Genomic DNA, 26,036 nt, shown 5'->3' with positions numbered 1-26,036 from the left:
TTCCCATAACCCTACTCTCATCCTCTCCTAAGCAGTTCTATTACATCAATTGGGGTTTTCTAGAAAAACTCTAAATTATAAAGAAAATTAGGGTTTTCAGACTTGGGAGAAAATTACCATACTCTTCTGATTTCGTTGTCCCCTCTGCGATTAAGCTCATACCCATGCTTCCACTTGCATATGCGCTCTTGAAACACGCCTCAATGTTGTCTTCTGATGGAACCCTAGTTCTGTCTTTCTAGGTTTTAGCGTCTGATGGAGAAGCTATAACCGAGGAAGAGAGAAGTTGAGGTTATGGTCGAGGCGGTCGGTTTTGGGAAGGTGGTGGTGGCAGTGGAAATGGAGGTGAAGTGAAGGCTGGTACGGTGGAGGCAGGAGTTGCAGTTGCAGCTCTCTGCAACTGTCGGGTGAAGGAGAAGGAAAATAAAGAGAAGGGAAGAGGAAGAATGAGGTTGGTTCGATAGTTTTAGGGTATGGGATGTTCTGGTGTGAGGCGGGTCCATCAAGAGGTGATGTTTCGTGAGATGGGCCGTGGGATGTGAAGCTGGTAGGTGGATCGGATGGTTCATCCTGAAGAGGCTGGTAGCGACCGTCAGATTTTTTGATACAACGAAGTTAACGGCTCTAGATGGGGTTAGGTGTTGTAGTGTTAAGCGGAAGTATCGGGATTTGATGCACAGCAAGGGAGCGACCGTTGGATTCAACTACCATCTAATCTGAAGGCTTGGAATTTCAGCGCTGTGGTGTTTGGCAGAGACTTCAGATTTTGATGGTCTATGAAGGAGCGACCATCGGATGCTTCTGAGAACTGATCTGATGGCTCAGAACGGAGGCGTTTTTGTGTGTAGAAAATGAGGTTGTGCGCACCATTCTTCGCGGCTTCCTTGCGTGATTTCTCCCGGCTTTTCACTACTTTTCTGCTCTTTTCCGCTCCGCAAGTCATCCAGACTTTATTTATTACCTAAAAATGCAAAATTAAGTAAGAAAAATATTTATTCTTGAAAACAATGAAAATACAGAATATGGGATAAAATGTAGAATTAATGATCAAAAGATGAGTTAAATGCCAACAAAAAGGGATAAATATATACAATATTTGGCACTCATCAGTCTCATCCATGCATGTATCGTCTCTGGAGGCATCATTTTCTTGGGAGTCAGACATCCTTGTGGAGTATCTGTAATATGCACACAATATTATACTTCAGTCTACTGTTCATACAAGACGCAAACATCAGCGGAATGAAGTAACTGGGAAAGTGCTCATGCAAACATCTACAAAATGGTAATCCTTAAATCTTACCTTTGTACGATTCCACTAACAATAATGATGGCAATATAAGAGTTAGCACTTCAAAACCTTGCTCGTTTCTTCAAATCTACAAAACGAACAAAACTTTGGTATCCAATTTTTCATAAAATCATGAACATAAATTTTCATCATGTGAACAGTCACAATCAGGTTATGAAAATTTACATGAAAACAATATTTCATCATAAATAATTGTTTACTTTAACGATTTGTCAAAATCATATTTTATTTGTCAACATAAATATATATATGCATGTTATATATATATATGCGAGAACTATTCATATATATTTTTTATGAAAATATATTTCACGTGAGAAAAACCCATGTAAAAAAAAATTAGCGACCAGGTCATGGTTTTACAAAAAAAATAGAGGAAATAATAATCTTTTCCTTCGTATAAGCGTCTTTTTTTGAAACGAAAGTTTATTTCGATTTTGTGAAAAGTTCACACCTTTTAAGATGAAGTTTTGGTTTCCACGAAAGCTCATAAACAAAATTTTATCACTGGACACAGGTCTATTTCAAAAGAAAAATCTCTTAAGTCAGAGACTATTACTGGTTCCTTAAACTAACGATCGAACGAACATACGTTTTCTAAAAATAAAGGTTTTCTACAAAACTCACTCTCATATATACACATGTATAAAATTTTAATATGATCAAAACATGAACAACTCATGAAGTCAGCAAGAAAAAAAGAACTACCTGGTGGGTGCCGGTCGGAATATAGTCGGACGGTCGTCAGACGTCGCCGGCGATCAACGGTTCCGACAACTTTTCTCTGCTCTCCTCAGAATTCAGGCATGAAGGTGATGACAGGAGGTAGGTGGTGGTCGGTCCTAAGTGAAATAAAAAAAAGGGGATAAATTCCCTTTTATACCAATTTTTATTTCCAAAACCTAATTTCACAAGGATTTCCTTTTCGGGTCGGGCCCGTGAATCCTAAACCGACCAAGGTCCCATCACCAAACCAAAGGTTCTACACCAATTTATTATCGTTGGATGACGCTCTATTATGCCACTGGGTTTTTATTCAAGCCATGGTTTTCTCATTCAGTCAAAAATCCGGTAACGTCTTATCTTACGAATAAGTTCAATTACTTATTTTGTTTGTAGAAAATCACCATTCAGTGCTGACTGAGGAACATGACTGTCCCTCACTAAGCAGGGGACTTAATGTAGATGGTGGATTTTCGACAAGGGTTAAAATCGTAAAACCATAATTATACATGCTCCTGACCCGGCGATCAAATGAGTATTGAGGCTCATGTTTCTCGTTGAAGCATGAAAGCTCATGCCATGAAATCTCTGACCGAGAAAGCTATCTCTCAGAGTATATGTAGATGTGTAGTCTCTCAACTGAGGCAACGACACGTCTCATAAATACTGAGCAATATCAGTTCCTAGACAGCATGCCTGCTAGTATAGAGCGACAACGTCTTCAGGATGCAACAAGGTTTTCCCTGACTATATAAAGGAAACATGACGTTTCAACAAGCTCGTGTTTCTCAATTCTCAGATAATTAATGCTCCTAGACAGCATGCCTGCTAGTATAGATCCATCATTTAATTATCTATAATCGTTAACTGAATATTCAACAATATTCTACGATTCTTAGTAATATTTCGTCATTTCAATTCGTGGTCTTTCCCAACAGAATTCCACGGGTTGGTGATAAATATTCAACGTACGGGCATCTGAGCAGCTATCGAGTAAGCCCCGACCAAAATGGTGTTAGTGTACTCAGCAATAATGCACGAACGAGCACCTGAATGCGCAAACGAGCATTCCAAAACATGAAGGAACGATAAACCTATACAAAGTAGGAAGAAAATAATAAATAATAAAATATTAATCAAGGCGCTGGGGACTGGGCCCACCGGCCGGTTGATCGTGCCGTGGCTAGTCCAACGTCCAATTTTATAATTTATCATATTTTTATTATTTTCCTTGATCTCATGAAAATCCCTTCATTTGAGAAAATCTCCTTCGTCTCAAGGAAACTCCCCTGTCTCATGGTGTTTCCTCATATCAAATAAATAATAAAATTTAGGAAAGGTGTCACGGGACCAGGTCCATTAGCCGGCCGGCCATGCCCTAGCCGTGGCCGGTCCCACACCTCATGACTCCTTATTATTTTATTATTTCCCTCATCACATGAAAATTCCCTGATTTCATGATATTTCCCTCAATTCATGAAATATTATAAATTAGAGAGAAAAATGCACGGGACTCGGGTTCTTGGCCGGCCATGCCCTAGCCGTGGACGGTCCCACACGTCCATGTCTTATTATTTTAATATTATTTGTTTCCTCATCCCATGGAAACTCCTTCACTTCAAAGAAATTCCCTAGTTTCAGCAAACTCCTTGGATTCATGAAATTTCACTCAAGATTCATGAAAAATAATATAAAATTAGGGAAACCCGTGGGACCGGGCCATAGCCGGCCGGTCACGCCCTACTCGGTCCCACGCGCCCCTTATTTTATCGTTATTATTTTTTATGTTTCCCTCATCTCATGGAAACTCCTTGATTTCAAAAAATTCCTTGGTTTCAACAAACTTCTTGATTTTATGATATTTCCCTAAAATCATGAAAATATTATAAATTAGAAAAAAATGCCTTGGGGCCGGCTCCTTGGACGGACGGCCATGCCTTGGCCTAGTCGGTCCCTCATCTCTCCATAATCAGGTTCTACTACCTGACGATCACACGAGCACTATTTTTAATAAATGATTAAACCAGCATTTAATCATCCTTTCACCAACTGGTCTTCAAGAGACTTTGGAATTTTGCTCACTTGAGCATCTGGGCTCTACATGGCCAGTTCATCATCCCATGTAGCCGGTCCATTCACTTCTTTGTTTCATAAATGATTTTCAATAAATCGTCAATTCAGCAGTTGATCAAAATTAGGGATTTGAATCCAAGGCTCATGATTCCAGATACAAACGCTAATAATTTTATGTTAATCCCATGATCAACATCCTAATTAATTATACTCGGTTCAGCTGCCAGTATTTTAGATTAATGTTTATCTTGGTCCTGTTACCAATGATTCCTCAAATGAGTAACATTCTCTCAAATGAACAATCTCTGTTCACATTAAGAATATTGGTTCAACTGTCAATATTCAATAATTCATTAAATGAGCAACATTTTCTCATGAGAGCATCATTTGATCGTACAAGAAATATTTTTTCAAATCATGAATATTGGTTTAACTATCAATATTCAATAATTCATCAGATGAGCAACATTTGCTCAGATGAGCAATATTTGCTCAGACTAAGGAATATTGGTTCAACTATCAATATTCAACGATTCAGCAGCATAATTTTCTCAGGTTATCAACATTTATTCGACAATGATATTTTTTTGTCTCGGCAGACATTCAATTCATGATTCTCAGAATATTTGCAAATTATGTTCAACTCAGCTATACAAGGACTCATCGTCCCATAAAGTCAGCGACTGACTAACTAAATACATGTTTGTCTTGCAGACTCCACATTCACGAGATATCAATCGTGTCACATGGGGGGATATTAACTAGGGTTTTGGTATGGCGGTCTATGGCACGTGTTTTCATACACACGATGAGAATGTGAGCAATTCGTGCAATCAGTTGGAGGAGTTAGCAAAGTAGTGGGTGGAAAGTTAACCAAGTCTCTGCATGATGAGCGACTGGTTTCAACACGATTTTCCACTTCCCCACTCTTTGACTCCAGCAACTGTCATACTTCATGGGATCATGGTGTTTTCAATTCAGCAATATAAAAAGTCTCTGAATCCTGATTGAAACAAGACAATAATTTCTAGACAAGTTCACACAGACAATCTTTCGTCTACACGAACTCATCGTTTGAGAAATCACTCTCAACTGAGTAAAAGTCAATCATTTAGAACTTTCTTACGCAGAATACACAACACACCTACAATCTCGATCACCATTGATCTCACACATCAGCTTCCTTCCTACAGATCAACCCATCCTCTCTTGTGACCGAATTGACTCTGGAACAACCATTGTCTTGGTTTAGGCCGGAGTCCTACAGATAGATCTTTCGAACTTAAAACACTCCCTTCTTGCAGTGCATCTGTGTGAGGTTGAGAATTTGCCCGGTTCATGGAGTCTCCTCTGCACGGTCATCTCCTCAATTACGTAAAAACCAGCAAATCGTTTTTCCCCATCTACAACTGGTAATATGAACAAGCAGCGGGGTCATTCTGTATGGCAGCGGCTTGGAAATCGAATTAGCCTACAAGCTGTAGACCAAAACAGAGAGGTGATCAATTTTGATCGACCACAGAAAAATCTGTTGGTCACTGGAGACTTACCTAAACGAAGACGTGTACAACCTCGGCGAGCAGGGACCCGGCCAGCTGCAACTCAAGAGAGTGCCGCAAGAACTACCATCCGTTCAAAACGTCTCAGGAATGACGAAGATGAGGTTCGAGATTGACACGATGAGAGAGAAATTTCGCACGATTACTATGCTCATTCGGAGCAATGCAGAGCTAGAAGAGAGCCTACTGGACCCAATAGGAAAAGAATGAGATGTAAAGCTCATATTCCAGAAGACCGAGATTATGAGCAGGAAGACAGTTCCTAAAATGGCGACGTGAGCGCAATAACAGAAGCTCGCATTTGCAAGATGGTCGAGAAAATAATGTCGAAAAAGCAGTCCAGAGAAGAAAAGATAGACCGGTTGCATCGTTCTGCAGGAGCCTCTTTCAAGCTGAATATCTGGGATGAAAAAGCGGGGGTCTAACAACGCCACCCAATATTTCGCTTAGCAATCTGTATGGACAAACTCGAATATACTTTTAAGATAATCAACAAGGCTCAATCAATTAAAAGTACATCAACGAGTTTATATATCTCTCTCTTGATTTGATTTACTCAAGCAAGACTGCGAGTTCTAATCAAATACAAGGAATAACTTGGATGGTACCAAAGACCAATATCCAAGGATCAATCAATATCAATCAATAACCAAAGGTCGGATTTCCAATTGATTGATTCAAACGCACAACCTGTATTATTTCAATTATAAAGATAAAACAATATAACGCGGAAATTGAAATAACACAGACACCAGAGATTTTGTTAACGAGGAAACCGCAAATGCAGAAAAACCCCGGGACCTAGTCCAGATTGAACACACACTGTATTAAGCCGCTATAGACCCTAGCCTACTCCAAGCTAACTTCGGACTAGACTGTAGTTGAACCCTAATCAATCTCCCACTGATCCAAGGTACAGTTATACTCCTACGCCTCTGATCCCACCAGGATACTGCGCACTTGATTCCCTTAGTTGATCTCACCCACAACTAAGAGTTGCTACGATCCAAAATCGCAGGCTTTGATAATAAAAAAATCTGTCTCACACAGACAAGTCTTTCAAAGGATTAATATGTCTCCCACAGATAAACCCTAAAGGTTTTGTTCCGTCTTTTGATAATAATCAAGGTGAACAGGAACCAATTGATAATCCGGTCTTATATTCCCGAAGAACAGCCAAGATTAATCAATCACCTCACAACAATCTTAATCGTATGGTAGTGAAACAAGATGTTGTGGAATCACAAACGATGAGACGAAGTGTTTGTGATTACTTTTATATATTGCCTATCAGAGATATCAATCTCAAGCCAATCAATCTGATTGTACTCGTACGATAGAAGATGCAAGATCAGATCACACAACTACGATAAAAGTAGTATTGGTCTGGCTTCATAACTACGATAAAAGTAGTAACTCGCTCTTTTTTGCTTTGCGCCATATTCCTGATTTTCTGACGAACTGGACGGAACTTCTCATTGATATTTAGCCTGTGGCAGGATACATTCAGATCTATCCCAGGCATCTCAACAAAACTCCATGCGAAAACGTCGGTGTTTGCCCTTAGCAATGTAATCAAACCATCACGTTCATGTGCAGGAAGGTCTGCCCATACGAACGTTGTTTTGTGCTTCTCATCTCCAATCTGGACCTCGATCAGTTTCTCAACTGTCGGGGGTTGAGCTGCGTCCTCTCCCATATATGATTCTGGAGGGAGAGGATTCTGTAATTGTTATTTTTGCTCGACTTGCATGATTTGGTTCCCGCTAACTTCTGACTTCCTGTACTCATCCATAGCGCTCTCATGACACTTGTGGGCGGCCATCTGGTCACTCCTAACCTTCACGACTCCTTCAGGTGCAAGAAAATTCAAACATTGATGATATGAGGATGTGACTGCACCGATCTCATGCAGCCAGTCTCGTCCTACAATCGCATTGTAGGGAGCTCGACAGTTAAGCAGTAAGAAATTTCCTAGAACAGACTTGTCAGCCACTTTTATAGGTATCTTCACCTTTCCAATTTCCTTTGTAACTTCGCCACTGAAACCGATAATTGGATTTTCATCCTCCTCGATCAAGTCGTGTGGCAGATTCATAGAGGAATAAGCTCCTGAAAACAGCACGCTCACTGAGCTTCCTGTATCCACTAGAAGCCGGTGTACACGAAACATGCCAATCCAAGCAGTTATAACGATAGAATCATTGTGTGGAGCATATAAACCTATCATGTCTGCTTCAGATAACTCGATCTTTGTACACCCAAGCTCCCGAATTTCTTCTCCATTCCCACTGACAAAATCGATATGATTTGTCAAGTACCATTCTTTTGACTGCCTGAGTTTTCTCCTGGTTTCATCTTCCGATGCCTGCATGGTCATTGAATGGATCCTGGCGTGACTGACGTCAATCACATGTGCATTAATCATGTTTGCTGCGCCAAATTTACCATGGATTTTCCCAAAATCCTTCTTCACGTACTCTTGTAGCTTTCCAACGTCTATCATCCGCTGGACCTCGATCTGTAAAGTGCGACAATTCTCAGTCTTGTGACCAGGGTCTTTATGGAACTTGCAGTATTTGTTCTTATCACGTTTATCACGTGTCTCTGCTGGAAAAGGACGAGGGGGGCTCAAATCCTTACTGATTTTCTCATACAACTCTGTAAGCTGTATGTTCAATGGTGTCAGCTTCATATCATGATATTTCTGGAATCCAGTTTCCATTCGTTCGCCTTGGTTCTTCCCTCGCTCTTCACCTTGATTATTGTGTAGGCCGGTCGAACGGTTCTTCAACTTGTCTTTCCTCCCATCATTTGGATGATTGGATGATCTGTTAACATGTCTCGTCTCTCGAGCTTTGGAATCATCCTCCACTCGAGCATATTATTTCACTCGATCATAAAGTCCCCCAGAGTCTTTGGTGGTGTCTTGACCAAGGAACCGTACACACCTCTTTGATCGTACTGGTATGCATGATGACGATTTGATTGTTGGAACCATCTACATCTGCTAACTCTTGCTTGAAGCGTCGAGTAAACTGCCTGATGCTTTCTTCCTTTCGAATTCCTAGAAGGAAAAAAACGTGGTATCCCTTCCGATCGCGTCTGTTGTACTTGTAGTGGGAGCAGAATTCTTCAACTAATTCATGGTAAGTATCGATCGAATGTGCAGGGAGTTTATTGAACCACTTTATTGCTCCTCCAACCAGTGACTGTGGAAACATTTTGCACATCAACTCATCACTGTGCTTCCACAGAGTCATGGCAGTTTCATAGTGCAAAACATGTTGATCTGGATCATCTGTTTTCTCATCGAATTCTGGAAGCTTTGGAACTAGAAAATTCATCGGCGGCCGGAATTCCCTTGTTAGGGCATTGCTCGGTCAACCTCGCATGTGTTTCTATCTCAAGCATGTTTTTCAATATTAGTGATCAAAACTATAAGTCTTGATTTCTAGTCTATTATAGCTAAGTCTCGAAATAGGATAGAAAGTGTAGTTGAGCTCAAGGACTTCATGGCGATTCATCATACAAGAAGAATAACTACTCAAGGAACCGGTGGAACTTCTCGACAAAAAGGTATGTGAAGACTTGAACTTATCTATCACTCAAAAGTCTATCTACTCTATGTACTACTCTTTGAGACAAGAAGTCGTATGCTATATATATAGACTTGGATTATACACATTTAGTATTTCGAGCCGAGTATACCTCTCCTATTTATATCTCGAAATATGTGTTGGTAAGCGTTTCGCTTCGATCAAGTTTATCTTTACCTAGTGACGAAAGTCATGATATGTTTCAATCACTTTGAAAATTGCTTTGACGAGAAATGGTGTAACAACTGTGGACCGTCCTCTAAGAATGTTTCAATGATTGAAATGAAAGTTTAGATTACATAACCAATGGTGGACATAAACATTGTTGTGGAAACACATTTATGTATAAGTCCTATTTCTTGAACCAAAGTTTTCGAACTTTGTTGATCAAGAGAAACCGGAAAATGGCGTGAGCCAATTCCGTGAACTGCCGAACTTCTCATCCCGAGAAATTCTGCTGGAGTTGACAAACTAGACTAGTCCGCGAACCGGCGGAAGGTCTTTGCCGAGATTTTCTGCTGGAGTTTGTAAACTATGCCGGTTGCTTAAGTCCGCTAACTTAAAAAGGTTATATATCTGAAGATGATTTCTGAACTTAAACTTATAAAGACTAAGGAATGCAGTATGCAAACCGTGGCTATAAAAGTTCATGAACCGATTCGAGTGAATCAAATCATCTTTGCTTCAATTGTGTGTTGTGTAGTACATAAGATTTCCTTGCAATTGAACAACTCTCTAACTAGTTCATTTGAGTCATTTGAACTAGTTATGGTGAAGAAGAACATGTTTGATATGAGATGCTCATATGGCTAACCTTTTGGTTGACTATTATTGAACCAACAAGTGCATACGTTTGGGTACGGTTAACAAACCTAGAAACGTGCATTGTCAAGTGTGTGTAACAAGATAAGTTTTCGATCTAACGGTTGAGAAACATTAGCTTGAATCTAAATCAGGTTTTCATCTAATGGTGGTAAGTCTTTGCTTTGTGACCAAGGCAAAACCCTGATTTGAAAGACTATATAAGGGGACATCTAGCAACTCTGCAAAACTAATCCCCACACCTTACGTGTGATACTAGTTTGCGTGCTAGAGTCGATTCTCCTTTAACCTCTGGTTTTCTTTTCTCAAACCGGGTTAAACGACTTAAAGACTTCATTGGGACGAAAATATGTTGGAAGCAGGCTTTATTCGACCAGTGCAGTATCCAAAATGGCTGTCAAATATCGTACCAGTTCCAAATAAGAATGGTAAAATTCGTGTCTGTATCGATTTTACTGATTTAAATAAGGCATGTCCGAGTGATCCGTACCCGCTACCTCGGATAAGAGATTTGGTGCATGCAACCTCAGGGTATGGGAGACTGTCATTCATGGACGGTTTTTCAGGGTATAACCAAATACCTTTGTTCGAGGATGATCAAGAGCATACTGTGTTTGTGACTGACAGAGGAGTTTATTGCTATACTTTAATGCCGTTCGGACTTAAGAACGCAGGGGCGACCTACCAACATTTGGTAGATCATATGTTCAAGGATCTGATTGGGAAGTCGATGGAAGTGTATATCGACGATATGGTAGTGAAATCTAAGCAAAAGGAGTCACATTTTCTCGATCTGGAGAAGACGTTCGATATCTTGAGGCAATATCGTATGAAGCTCAATCCAACCAAATGTTCATTTGGGCTGTCATCGAGAAAATTCCTTGGATACTTGATGACCCACAGAAGAATCGAGGCGAATCCGGAGAAAATCAGAGCCATCAGAGAGATACCATCCCCAAGAACGAATAAGGATGTCCAGAAGCTAGCGGGACGTCTAGCAGCTTTAAACCGTTTCATCTCACGCTCTTCGGATCGATTCAAACCATTCTTTGATGTGTTGAAGAAAGCAGTGAATTTTGGTTGGACGGATGAGTGCAAAAAAGCTTTCGATGAGATCAAACATTATTTGTCAACTCCTCCAGTGTTGGTGAGTCCAAAAACTGGACAACCTATCAGAGTTTATCTGACTGCAACAGAGAACGATGTAAGTGCAGTGATGTTTGTTACGGATCCACATGAAAACCTGTTTACTTCGTTAGTAAATCTTTGACGGGGCAGAAACACGGTACAAAAAGATCGAAAAAGATAGCACTTGCACTGTTCCATGAATCTCGTCGCCTCAAACCTTATTTCCAAGGGAGGCAGATCGTTGTCTACTCGGAATACCCACTGAAGAGAATCCTGGAACGTGCTGATGATTCCAGCAGACTAGCCATATGGTCAAATTTTTGGGGGGCGTATGAGATCAAGTACAAGACCAGAACTGCAGACAAGGGACACGCCCTGGCTGCACTGCTAACAGATTTTCCTATGGACGACATACAAACAGTTACCGAAGAAGAAGAGGAGTTGTTCAAACCCATAGAGTCAGCCAACGACCAGACTGGGGGCGAGTCTGCAATGGAGGTCGATACACCTGAACCATTATGGACCTATTTACTGATGGGTCATCAAATGTTGGTGGTGCTGGAGTTGGATGTGTCATTCTTACTCCTGAAGGTTCGAGGATCGGTAAAGTGACCAAGCTTGGTTTTCAGGCATCAAACAATGAAGCTGAATATGAGGCTGCAATTATCGGTTTAAAGGCTGTCAAACAGTTAGATGCGAATAACGTGAAGCTGGTAACTGATTCCATGCTGGTAGTTAACCAGTTCCTGGGGACCTACAGAGCCAAGGAAGAGAGGATGACCCTATATTTGGATCATATGAGAGAGCTTGCAAATGAATTCGACCAGTTCTCTATTGGGCAGCGACCACGGCTGGAAAATAGGCACGCAGATGCTTTAGCATACCTTTCTTCTACAGTCGAAACTGATACCATCCGTTTCGTTGTGGTAGATTTCCAAGAGTTACCTAGCGTCTCCGAAAGCCACTTTGTTCTGGATCTCGAACACGCTAGTGGGGGACAGAGGGAAACTACATCAGCACAGAGGGATACCGAGAACGTTGACAATACGGGTGTTGACAGTCCAGTGATAGATGATTCCAGCAGTCCTTCTGAAAACACTTCGGACTGGCGTCAACCTTATATTCGGTATTTGACAACCAATGAACTCCCAGAAGATGAGCATCTCGCTTCAGAGGTGAATAAGAATGCTTGGAGATATTCAATGATCGAGGGACATCTATACCGCAAACCTGTAGCTTTGGAGCCATTTTTGCGATGCATATCAGCAGAAGAAGGGCAACAGATATTGGCGGAAGCTCATGAAGGAATATGTGGCAACCATTCTGGAGGGCGCAGTCTTGCGCACATGATACGTTCCCAAGGATACTTCTGGCCATACATGCAGAAGGATACTAAAGAATATGCACAGAAATGTGTGTCATACCAAGAGCACGCTCCAGTTCCTAAGAGGCCCGCCAACGAATTGCATCCAGTTTTTAGTCCCTGGCCATTCTCTATGTGGGGACTAGACATCGTCGGACCACTTCCCAAAGCCACTGGAGGCGTTAAGTTCGTACTAGACGCTACTGATTATTTCACCAAATGGGTCGAAGCAGTGGCACTGGTACACGTTACCATACATGACGTGAAAAGGTTCATATGGGAGAATATCGTCTGCAGATTCGGAATCCGAGACGCGATAGTATCAGACAATGGAAATCAGTTTGATTCTGGGGTGATCAAAGATTTTTTGCAATAGCATGAATATCTGCCACAATTTCTCATCTCCTTACTATACTCAGAGCAACGGGCAGGCGGAGGCGAACAATCGCGTTATCATGGACAATCTCAAGAAAAGACTAGAGAAGGCGAAAGGAAAATGGACAGAAGAATTCCCTGGTGTTTTATGGTCCTACCGAACAACCCCAAATAGATCCACTGGATTTTCACCGTTTACACTGGCTTATGGGGCAGAGGAAGTCATACCCACCGAGGTACATCTCAAGACTACCAAAACTCGTGCTGTCAAATCTGGGAAAAACGACAGCATAATGGCTCTGGATAAAGAGTTGCTAGAAGAACAAAGAGAAACAGCCTTACAACAGTTAGTCTGATATCAGCAGGAAATCAAGCTGAGATATGATCGTAAAGTCAGAGAACGGTCATTCAAACCAGGGGAATATGTCTTGAAGAAAACCCGAGCATCCACAGTGGAACCAAACTGTGGGAAGCTCGGAGCAAACTAGGAAGGTCCATACATAGTGGACAGGCCAGCATCTCGTGGCGCTTACTACCTAAGGAACCTCGACGGTACTCAAGATGGTGAGCCGTGGAATCCGTTCCACTTGAAGAAGTTTTATCATTAGGAGTAATTTCAAATCCTGCCGTGCTGCACTCTTTTTCTTTTATGATGGTTTTATCCCACTGGGTTTTCCACGCAAAGGTTTTAACGAGGCAGCTGTTGTCGGGAAGTAGGTACTTATCTTGTTATTTCTATTCAGAAATTTAATTCAACATTATTTTGGTATTCCACACTTTATCAAATTTTTTATGTTAATTATAAGCTACTGCGGAGGTTCGAATCCGCAGTCAATCCTAAACGGCAAAACAAATTACAGTTCGAGTCTACTGTCAGCAACGTCTCTGACACCTCGCAGATAAGGAGAATGCACAGTTCGAGCATTTCTTTCCCTATCCCAATTGTATCCCCATCATATGGGACATCAGCAAATTTGGCGAACATTTTCACCTGTCCATGCATGTGAAAATGTACACATCTCAATGCTGCGCGCATCTTGAATAGCAGGATTGGCCCCTGCGCGAATTGAAGATAGCAGAAAAACTCAACTTCTCGTTCCATGCGCGAGCGAAATGCAGCAAGGAAGTGCACCCTTGCGCGAGCATGAGCAACATGACACAAAACATACTGGGGACGAGTTATATGTCACCTCAACCATTTGGGGGCGAGATACGTAACACTCCAACGCAATCGTTACATCCCTGGGAACGAGTTGCATAACACTCCAAACAGCGCGCTTGGGGGCGAGTTATGTAATACTCCAGAAAAAATGCAAATTCAGAGGGGAACCCGAACTTCTTAACCCATAACAAGTTATGGATTAAGAGGGGGCGATGTTTGTATCCTTATGTTTGTACACCGAAATTGGGCTAACTTAGGCCTAAAAAGTTCCTAATAATAAGCTAAGCATGGTTCATTGGGCCAAACATGCTCCTCTTATAACCCAAATGTGGCTAACTAGGCCTCACAAATGCACCATACATAGAAGCCCATTCACATGGGTCCTTGTCAAGCAAAGTGCAGAACCCAAATTACCATTTCCACACCAGCACTGCCACGTCAGCAAGGTGGGTGAACCATGATGTTCCACGTCAGCTAGGGTGCCACGTCAGCAGAGTGGACGAGCCTTGTGCCATGTCAGCACTGCCACGCCAGCAGAGTGGATGAACCATGTTGTGCCACGTCAGCACTACCACGTCAGCAAGATGGACGATCCAGAATGCGCCACGTCAACATCGATTGACCAACTAGAGACTAACACGTCATCAACAAAGTACGATCAGCAGCTAACTAGGCGATGACGTCAGCAAATGCCGATTCTGTAGCATATTCCGTTACTGTTATTGACGGCGTAAGCGTATTCACAGAATATTCCGTTATCGTTTTAACACCGTTAGCATATTCCTCACGCCGTTAGCATCTTCTGTCATGACGTCAGCATGACGTCATCACCAGCAGAATCCAACGTCTTCATCTTCTCCAGCGACGTCGACAGCAACAGTAGCCAGCGTTTTCTTGCGCCGGCAGTATTCAACAGCGGCGGCGGTTCCCGTCGTCAGCAGTACCGTCCGGCCAGTTCTTCCCGATTCAGTGTAGCGCATGCAACTTAATATGGTAATTGCATATTCGGTGTAGCACGATAATACTTAATATGATAGTTCTGTATTCGGTGTAGCAAGACGCAGTTTAACTCCGTAGTCCTTGGATAATTCCGCCCAATGCTGATTAGCCTTGCGGATTCTCAGCCCCACTGTGGGCTTATGTAAACTTCTTCTTGGGATTGTGCAAACTTCCCTCTTGGGTTTGGGATTTTGTACTCATTTATTTGGGATACCCCTTGCATCATTTTGGTTAAATCCATGAGGAAGATTCAGTAAGCATGCAGGGCTAGTCAATGCAATTCATGACTGGAGGCATGCAAGGACCAGTTATTCCAGAGCCATGCAGTCATGCAGAATATCAATGCAGGGAGGCATGCAATGGAATTAAGACGAATTATATTCATTTCGAAATTGGGATTGAGGGCCTAATTCGGACCATATAAATACAGGGATCAATAACCCAAGAAAGTATGCAAACTTACACACAAAATTATCTCTGAAAAATCCTAATCTGACTTTAGCATCGGAGGTTTTTTTTGCAAGTACCCCCCCCCCCCCCCCCCATTACTCAATTCAATTGGAGAATAAACAGCGAATCGATCTTCATCAAAATCACCATCAACATCGTGTTTCGGGAAGAAGTAATTTTACCATACAAACATTGGCGCCGACCAAGGTTTTCGAGAAAATATAATCGTGTTTTACCAAATCGAGTTATGGCAGTAATCAGACAGACTGCACAGAGGAACGATTCTAACAGCGATTCCCAACAACACAGCAGAGACGAAGATGAAAGGAACGGAATTGAGGTTCAGTCAACCCCAGCAGTACCCACTGGAAACAGGCAGGGTCGATATCATGCTCATAACAGATCCCTGGATCATGGATGAGATCGAGATCGTTTCCGTGACAGAGCTCCAGATCTGAATCAGAGAAGGGAAAAACAACCAGTGATCGGTGACGAAGGAATGGATGTTGATGGGGAAAACCCATAAGTTCGAGGAAACAGAGGGGATGTGTTCGATAGCCTGTCTAGGAGGAATGGCGATCAACAGGACCTGCGAGATGGGCACACCGCGACTCCTAGTATAGAGGAAGAACTGTTCCACAATCAGCTGAACGAGTTGGAGAAGGAGAATGCTCTCCTGATATTGGAACGTGAGAACCAGTCTCGACCTAGGACTGGTAATATGAACAAGCAAAGGGGTCGTTTTGTATGGCAGCGGCTTGGAAATCGAATTAGCACACAAGCTGCAGACCAAAACAGAGAGGTGGTCGATCTTGATCGACCACAGAAAAATCTGTTGGTCACTGGAGACTTACCTAAACGAAGTCATGTACAACCTCGGCGAGCAGGGACCCGACCATATGCAACTCAACAGAGTGCCACAAGAACTACCATCCGTTCAAAACGTCTCTGGAATGATGAAGATGAGGTTCGAGATTGACACGATAAGATAGAAGTTTCGCACGATTACTATGCTCGTTCGGAGCAAGGAAGAGCTAGAAGAGATCCTACTGGACCTAATAGGAAAAGAATGAGATCTAAAGCTCATATTCCAGAAGACCGAGATTATGAGCAGGAAGACAGTTCCTTAGATGGCGACGTGAGCGCAATAACATAAGCTCGCCTTTGCAAGATGATCGAGAAAGTAATGTCGAAAAAGCAGTCCAGAGAAGAAAAGATAGACCGGTTGCATTTGTCTGCAGGAGCCCCTTTCAAGATGAATATCAGAGATGAAAAAGAGGGGGTCTAACAACACCACCCAATATTTCTCTTAGCAATATGTATGGACAAACTCGAATATACTTTTAAGAGAATCAACAAGACTCAATCAATTAAAAGTACATCAACGAATTTATATCTCTCTCTTGATTTGATTTACTCAAGCAAGAATGCGAGTTCTAATCAAATACAAGGAATAACTTGGATGGTACCAAAGACCAATATCCAAGGATCAATCAATATCAATCAACAACCAAAGGTCGGATTTCCAATTGATTAATTCAAAAACATAACCTGTATTATTTCAATTATAAAGATAAAACAATATAATGCGGAAATTAAAATAACACAGACACCAGAGATTTTGTTACCGAGGAAACCGTAAATGCAGAAAAACCCCGAGACCTAGTCCATATTGAAAACACATTGTATTAAGCCGCTACAGACACTAGCCTACTCCAAGCTAACTTCGGACTGTACTGTAGTTAAACCCCAATCAATTTCCCACTGATCTAAGGTACAGTTATGCTCCTACGCCTCTGATCCCAGCAGGATATTGCGCACTTGATTCCCTTAGCTGATCTCACCCACAACTAAGAGTTGAGACGATCCAAAATCGCAGGCTTTGACAATAAAAAATTTGTCTCACACAGACAAGTTTATCAAAGGATCAATCTGTCTCCCACAGATAAACCCTAAAGTTATTGTTCCGTCTTTTGATAATAATCAAGGTGAACAGGAACCAATTGACAATCCCGTATTATATTCCCCGAAGAACAGCCTAGATTAATCAATCACCTCACAACAATCTTAATCGTATGGTAGCGAAACAAGATATTGTGGAATCACAAACGATGAGACGAAGTGTTTTTGATTACTTTTTATATCTTGCCTATCGGAGATATCAATCTCAAGACAATCAATCTGATTGTACTCGTCCGATAGAAGATGCAAGATCAGATCACACAACTACGATACAAGTAATATCGGTCTGGCTTCAGAATCCCAATGAAGTATTTAAGTCGTTTAACCCGGTTTGAGAAAAGAAAACCAGAGGTTAAAGGAGAATCGACTCTAGCACAACAACTAGTATCACACGTAAGGTGTGGGGATTAGTTTTGCAGAGTTGCTAGATGTCCCCTTATATAGTCTTTCAAATCAGGGTTTTGCCTTGGTCACAAAGCAAACAATATCCACCGTTAGATGAAAACCTGATTTAGATTCAAGCTAATATTTCTCAACCGCTAGATCGAAAACTTAGATTGTTACACACACTTGACAATGCATGTTTCTAGGCTTGTTAACCGTACCCAAACGTATGCACTTGTTGGTTCAATAATAGTCAACCAAAAGGTTAGCCATATGAGCATCTCACATCAACCATGTTCTTCTTCACCATAACTAGTTCAAATGACTCAAATGAACTAGTTAGAGAGTTGTTCAATTGCAAGGAAATCTTATGTACTACACAAGACACAATTGAAGCAAAGATGATTTGATTCACTCGAATCGCTTCATGAACTTTTATAGACACGGTTTGCATACTGCATTCCTTAGTCTTTATAAGTTTAAATTCAGTAATCATCTTCAGATATATAACCTTTTTAAGTTCGCAGACTAGGTTCGTGGAATTAAGCAACCGGCAGAGTTTACAAACTCCAGCAGAAAATCTTGGCAAAGACCTTCCGCCGGTTCGCGGACTGGGTTTGCGGTCTAGTCTAGTTTGTCAACTCCAGCATAATTTCTCGGGATGAGAAGTTCGGCAGTTCGCGGACTTGGCTCACGCCATTTTCCGGTTTCTCTTGATCAACAAAGTTCGCAAACTTTGGTTCAAGGAATATGACTTATACATAAATGTGTTTCCACAACAATATTTATGTCCACCATTGGTTATGTAATCTAAACTCTCATTTCAATCATTGAAACATTCTTAGAGGACGTTATATAGTTGTTATTCACAAACCATTTCTCGTCAAAGCAATTTTCAAAGTGATTGAAACATATCATAACTTTCGTCACTAGGTAAACATAAACTTGATCGAAGCGAAACGTTTACCAACACATATTTCGAGATATAGATAGGCGAGGTATACTCGGCTCGAAATGCAAAATGTGTATAATCCAAGTCTATATATATAGCATACGACTTCTTGTCTCAAAGAGTAGGAGATAGAGTAGTTAGACTTTTGAGTGATAGATAAGTTCAAGTCTTCACATACCTTTTTGTCGAGAAGTTCTACCGGTTCCTCGAGTAGTTCTTCTTCTTGTATGATGAATCTCCATGAAGTCCTTGAGCTCAACTACACTTTCTATCCTAGTCCGAAACTTAGTTATAATAGAGTAGAAATCAAGACTTATAGTTTTGATCACTAACATTGACAAACATGCTTGAGATAGCAACGCATGCGAGGTTGACCGAGCAATGCTCTAACAATCTCCTCCTTTGTCAATTTTAGTGACAAAACTATCAATACATATGGAATACAAAAAAGATAAAGAAACTTTAGTAGCTCCTATTCCACATGTCTAATCTTCAATATTCCTCGAAATCTTCGTCACTTCCAAGTACTCCAATGATCCCAAAGGTTGTAAGTTTAGTATCACCGTTGTTGAAGATCCGTAGATATAACAATGAGAAAGCATCGTTCTCGATCATTTTTATACAGACACAGTGTCAAAGTTTAATTGTATCACAACTTCAACAATAATACTATGGTGATAAGTATCACCCCCCCTAGTCAATACTCCATATCACATGGAAACCACTCCCCCTTACATAATGATCCGAAAACCATATGTATTTGTAGTATGAACTACATATTAATTCTCCCCCTTTTTGTCAATAAAATTGGCAAAGGTACAAGAACGGGATCATAATGAAATTTCCGAAAGAGACGTTTCATAGACTAAAAGAAGAATACATACCAACTTATTTAGATGCAATCATAAAGCCGAAGCTAAATGCATTCATCAAGGAGTTTAAAGATACAAGATAACCCCTCTAACATTCCACAGCCGCACCTGCTCGGTATAAGGTGGAGAATTTTTGCATGTCACTATGAGATGCCTTAAAGCATTTTATTCTGACAAGAAGAATAGTCAAATATCATATGTTGTTGCGTGTATTTTAGCATTAGTTTATGTCCTTACATGGCAAGCCATGACTTGAGCAATAATTGAATCGTCTATACAATTCATCTGAATTGTTGATGAAAAAAAATATACCTTGATAGAGGAAGTCAATTACACTAAATCCAAATAGTTCCCATGGGGAGGCTATTAATAACGTTCTCAATGAGAATATCTAACTACGATCGATCTTTAATTCCTTAGCCATATATATCTCCTATAGAGGAATTATATCCCTAAGTGAAGTAGTGGATCAATATTAAAAAAAAAAATTATACGCGAACATAATCGTAGTTATTGTCGAACATGTATTCAGAGTAGCTAATGGAATCATCAAATAATGATTATAGATAGAATCCTTTTGCCCAGAAAAACTACAATGAAGTTTCGACATGTAGTTGGCTATATGGGTGAAAGGCGTCCATATTTGTTTTCATCTCACTAATGTATATTTTGGGACATTGTTAGTACCTAAAAATTACTTTCAGATAAAACAAATGCACCGCTGTGGTACTTTCTTTTTAGGTTCGAGAATCAAAATCGAAAATGACAAGCCTAAATCATGATAGCAGCCGTCCCATCCTGATTCAGTCACGATGAAGAGGAAGATGGGTTGATCTTAGGGGAAGGAAGAATAAAAGTATAAGAAATTGGAAATGGTATTGAATTATGTGTGTTGGGTATTGAAAATTAAGAATAATAGAGCTTTTTTTTTTATGATAAAGCGTCTTCTCCTTTCTGAATAGGCTAAGTAGCCTATTTATAATAATTTAGAATATGCAATGCCAATCTCATGAGTTGTGGGAGTCGTGAGTTACAGAGAGATGGAGATGGTGGGATAGTGCGAGATAATTTAGGGAAGTTTCTGGAAATTCCTTTTATATTGCATCCAATATCACTCCTAACTGCCGTGACCATGCCAACTCTAACTTTTCACATGGGGTGTTGCCACGCCGTATGTTGCCGTAGACCACCAGACCAATACCCATGAAGAATCCCCAATGTGATGTGATGTGATGTATATTAGGTATTTTTAATGAATCGTAGATCTCATCTTACTTGGGCTAAATCGTAGCCGTTCATATGTCATATGTCTTATGGAAAAATAGCTATGAAAACAACTTAGCCAAAGCCATCCATGGGGATTAGGGAGAAATCGTGCCTTATTATGGCATACCAGAATAGCTAGGCATATTAGCGGTTATTTTATGCGCTATAATTTAGCGCGGTATGCTAGTGGCATAAAAGTGGCATGATGCCATAACTAAAATGGAACGAAATATTACAGACCATGATCTACATGTGAGATAATGGAGTTTTAAATTACCGCATGACCTTTGATTGGCCTATTTTATGAAGATAAAATAGTAAATAGCGTAATATCCAAAATTATGCGTGGGATCGTGCCTTTGTCTTGGCAAAGCTTCCAAAGTCGAGAAGAGTGCATGGAGTCTTGTCATGGCCTTGGCCAAAACTGTAATGTCCGAAAATGGCGCGCGGCATGGTGTTATGGCCTTGTCTGAAATTTCCAAGGCCGTAAATGTCGCGCGACAGGGTGCCATGGCCTTAGACAAAGCTGCCAAGGTCGAGAATGGCACGCGCGATGGTGCCATGGCCTTGACCAAATATTCCAAGGCCGTAAATGTCGCGCGGCAGGGTGCCATGGCTTTGGCCAAAGCTGCCAAGGCCGTAAATATCACGCGGCAGGGTGCCATGGCTTTGGACAAAGATTCCAAGGCCGAGGATGGTGCTCAACTTATGATGTGGCGTAATGGCGGACATGACACAAGCTATATATTGACAAATGTTGTTATGGACTTAGCCAATTGTTTTCAGATGATTTCTTCCGAGCCAATAGCCCATTTTTCTTCGCCAAAGCGCTGTAAGCTACAATGGATACCATGATTTTGTCAATTTTGGAAAGCTTTGACATGTTTACATGGATAGGTTTGTAACCTTCTAATAAAAAACTTGTGTAATAGCAATCTACTTTCATCTCCATAATGAGTATGTAACACTCTCTCCAGTTTGTATTACGTACTAATTACAAGTAGTTTTTGTGCTTGATTTTATATATACCTTTGTTGTTATACTTGAAATTGTTAGATAGTGACCAAACTTAATTAAAACTAATATTAAGGCATTGGTCCCAAGATATTGTGTATATTTGCTTTTGTAGTACCTCTAATATTTGATCTTTGTTCTGATGGTTTATCAAAAGTCTAGTAAATAATGAACTACAAATAAAAAGTTTCCATTTACCATCTTGTTAGACAATACAACATCATTTTTACAACACCAATGATGATTATCTATTATTGTTTGAAAGAAATTAACGAAGAATAAAAGATACACCACATCCAACAAATCAACCGTCAAGAATTGCGTATAGACAACTAAACTTGAGTATTGCAATTAAATTATGGAAACATAAGGGTTTCCATTACATACAATAACTTTTTTGAGTTTAAGATGGTTGGTGATTAGTTACTTGTGGTACCGTATTGTCAAACCAATCAACCGAGACATCTTATTTTAGCGGGAGGATATCTGATGTCTTGAACTTTACGCATTGTACTCTTTTTACTTAGTCAAGGTTTTTATCCCAATGAGTTTTCCTTCTCAAGGTTTTAACGAGGAAATATATATGTGTGCCTCTCTTTTTCTTAATCTGTCTACATATGTACTATTTTTCTTTAGTCAAGGTTTTTTCTTGACAAGGTTTTGATGAGGTAACCAGCTTAAAAAAGTTTTGAAGAGAATTGCTTCAAGAGATACTCAAATACATTATTTGAAGACTAACATATTTCTTGTTTTCATAAAAGATGACCAGCATATGGATTCCTCTTACAAATCAACATTATGTAATTAGTCTTTCCATACATCGACGGATGCACATCATCAAGGGGAGAACATCAATACTGTGTAATGTATATTGGACGCTACACCTTTATGCTTGTTGTACTCTTTCTCCCGCTTGGTGTTGTCTCAATGGGTTTTCTTAGCAATGTATTAATGAGGCAATATTCAATGTGCCAACACCTGGTATGATTTGTACTCTTTTTTCTTCGTCTAGGTTTTGTCCCATTTGGGTTTTCCTAACAAGGATTTAACGAGACAATATCATAATAGAGCAGTGTCATCTAAGGGGGAGTGTTGTAAATTAGTTATTTGGTGGATTTCCACCACTTTTACACCACCACGACCTTATCATCTCCCCTTCCACCTCTTCACATCCTCTTCCAGTTCTTGGAAACCTCCACAAATTAGTTTAATAACTTGGGTTTAATACCTTAGTTATGAGAATTATTCCATTACTTCCGAATATCAATGCTACTTTATTATCCTCTCTTTTATTAGACTATAAGTAGTTGAGGCTCATTCCTTTGTAGTGGACACCAATATCTAGTAATAAGAAATTATCTTTTCCTCTCTCTATGTTTCTTTTGTGTAATTAATAATTCATCTTTTGATTTAGTTTATAACAATAAAAATAAAATCCCGCATAATGAAAATGGGGAAGCCAGGCGACGAGAAGATATTCTTCCTTAGTTTTTTCCTAGGAGGGTGTATGCCCAGTGCATCAAAAAGATTCTTATCATAAAACAATTCGGTAAACATAACGTACACGCTTCACTTACATTTATGGTGGAAGTCATTGATAGCATTGATTCACCATTAACCGCACCTTCTTGCTCATCTTATATAAACAACGCTTCTATATGTTTTGCTCCTCACATCACGAGTAACTATGCTCTGCATTTTTTTGATCTTTTTGTTTCGTTTCACCGTTATGCGCTTTGAATGTTTATTTTTTTGTCCACTGTTGTTATTTTCAAGTTCTAGAGTTGGTGAATTGTGTTTGTACTCTACACTATTCGCAACACACATTTCTATGTGATCACTAATATCGTTCTTGTGAGGTGTGGCCGAACAACATTATGTTAAGAACAATTTGTTGAACACGTGATTCTGTCTAACTCAACTTGTTTTGTGCCTTTGTTATTTCTGTTCATCCACATTTACACTGTTTATTTGTTACTTTTCTAACAACACCTCACTACAAGGTATTTGGTCACCGCCCATTACAAATTACGTTTCATTATCTTAGAAGACATGTCAATTTCAAATTTCAGAAGTTTTTTTGTTCTTTCTTTTTATATAATTCTTACCAGAAGAACTATTTTTCCATCATACACTGTTATCTCAACAATTTCTTGTACAAGCAAAACTAAGGAAGACTAACTTAATATAGATGGTTCTTTACCAACACCAACGAAGGGAGGGGTTAAGTAGATTCCCAACTTGTTTTTGAATTATAGTGAAATAGGCTTGGGTTTTATGTGATGTTGATGCGTTGTGGGTGAAATTTTGTATGGCAAAAAGGAAATTAACAAAGCTAATGGGCCAAAGAGATGAATATCAGAATTTTTGTTTGACCCTAGGACAAGGAGTGAAAAGTCCTTGCTCCGTCTATTTAGAAAGATTTTACTTCAATGAAGTAGGAAAATTGAAGTTGGATTTCAAAACTACGTTCGCCCTCAACCTCAAAAACGAATCTTCGTTTTCCCTCTTTGTTTGGCACAAATTTCTTCTCCCCTACAATATGAATGGTAGTCTTCTCTTCGGTGTATTAACCATATGAATGCTCTTAAGAATCCAGATTTCGGAGAAATCTTTCGCCAGGATTGTGGAAGTCATAAATCGCGTGCATAATAGTAAATGTTTTGGGCGCTGACAGTTACTTTATGCATATACTAGGGCTTAACCCGTGCCGTAACGGCACGGACCTTAATTTTGTATAAATGTGGGTTCTTCTGTATTGTATTTATTTATGGCATTTGAGAAAACAATACTTCCCCAATATCATTCCAAAATTGTCCCTGCGCTTTAGTTTCTGTCAATACCCGTGCCATGGAGGAGCAAGGTCACACTTTTAAGAAATTGGGCCTGTCACATTTTCAGATATCGATCTCCCAAAGCAGATTTACCAACTATTTAACCTGACAATAATGTCTGACATGGCTTATATGGTATGCTTAATACAATGCTTTGCTAATCTTTTCAAGCCATGGCGAAAATCGTCATATGATATTTTTTCTATTTTAAGGATTATGCCCCAATGTTAGGTGGTGTCTAAATGTAAAGTCATCCCAATGGCCCTTATATTTAATCAAATTCCACCACTTAGAAAATATGAAAGCTCCAGTGGGGATGGTGATCCGCCCCTATATGTCTTCTGCATTTTTGTGTCATCTTTTTTCTGTGCTTTTTTATGTCATCATGGTTGGTGTGTTTTTGAAGCTAATTGCGGCTGAACCTCTTTTAACACATATGGTTTCAAAGACATGGACTGTGTTTTGAAATTGAAGATAGTGAAGATTTTATAAACTTAATAAGAAAATTGGTTAACGTCACCTCAGCAGGTATGAGTCTTTTTCTTGGGTGTGATGTCGAATGTAACAAAAACATTAGTAACAATATTTGTTGGAAAACGATTAATAAAAAAATAATTTTTTAAAGTTTTAATAAAAAATTATAATTTATTGTTTTATTTTGTGAATGAAACTTTTTAGTCCCACATCGTGGAGTTTCCAATTTTTAGTAGTTTTAAGAAACTATATAAAGCTTTTAGTCCCACATCGGGGAGTTTTTCTTCTTAAGTTGTATTTGTCAATTATATAAAGAAATTCACTACTTTTATAAAATCTATGGGAAAGGGGTTGCTCTATATTTTAGAGGGACCCCTAAGGGAAAAAATATTTTATAGCGGTTTTTTAAGCATTCGTGATTTTCCTTAACGGTTTTTTCGGAGTTGCCAAGCTCAAGTTGAGCATCTACTACATATGCTAGTAGTAGGTGTATTAGGGTGTTTTATCCTGGAGATATCCGTCCTGTGAGGGCTATAGCATCACTCTTGAGTGTAGCCGGGCGCTAATGTCTTAAGGACAGCGTGTTGAACACGTGACTCACTCTATTTTCCAAAGTTTTGCCTTGTTGCTGTTGCGGAGATACAGGGAGCTTGTTCGTTTCGTCAAAGCAATCACTTCCATTATAAAGGAGCTAAGTATCAATAACTTTTGCT

At 40.0% G+C, this 26,036-nt stretch overlaps 2 protein-coding genes across 2 annotated transcripts; one reads left to right on the top strand and one right to left on the bottom strand.

The window, feature by feature from the left end:
• Window positions 1-7,399: 7,399 nt before the first annotated feature.
• LOC113350832 lies at window positions 7,400-9,014 on the bottom strand. Its single transcript, XM_026594943.1, has 2 exons — window positions 8,619-9,014; window positions 7,400-8,335 (listed from the first exon to the last, which is right to left on the bottom strand). The coding sequence occupies exons 1-2, from the start codon at window positions 9,012-9,014 to the stop codon at window positions 7,400-7,402; spliced, it is 1,332 nt and encodes a 443-aa protein (XP_026450728.1).
• A 2,720-nt stretch (window positions 9,015-11,734) lies between these two features.
• LOC113350831 lies at window positions 11,735-13,310 on the top strand. The gene is made up of 2 exons (XM_026594942.1): window positions 11,735-12,820; window positions 12,999-13,310. Exons 1-2 carry the CDS (start codon window positions 11,735-11,737, stop codon window positions 13,308-13,310), a joined length of 1,398 nt encoding a protein of 465 aa, XP_026450727.1.
• The last annotated feature ends 12,726 nt before the right edge of the window (window positions 13,311-26,036 follow it).

This window comes from Papaver somniferum, chromosome 2 (genome assembly GCF_003573695.1).
Source record: "Papaver somniferum cultivar HN1 chromosome 2, ASM357369v1, whole genome shotgun sequence".
NCBI classification, from domain to species: domain Eukaryota; kingdom Viridiplantae; phylum Streptophyta; class Magnoliopsida; order Ranunculales; family Papaveraceae; genus Papaver; species Papaver somniferum.
Note: the sequence above shows the minus strand (reverse complement) of the source record. Positions and strands in the feature narration are given on the sequence as shown.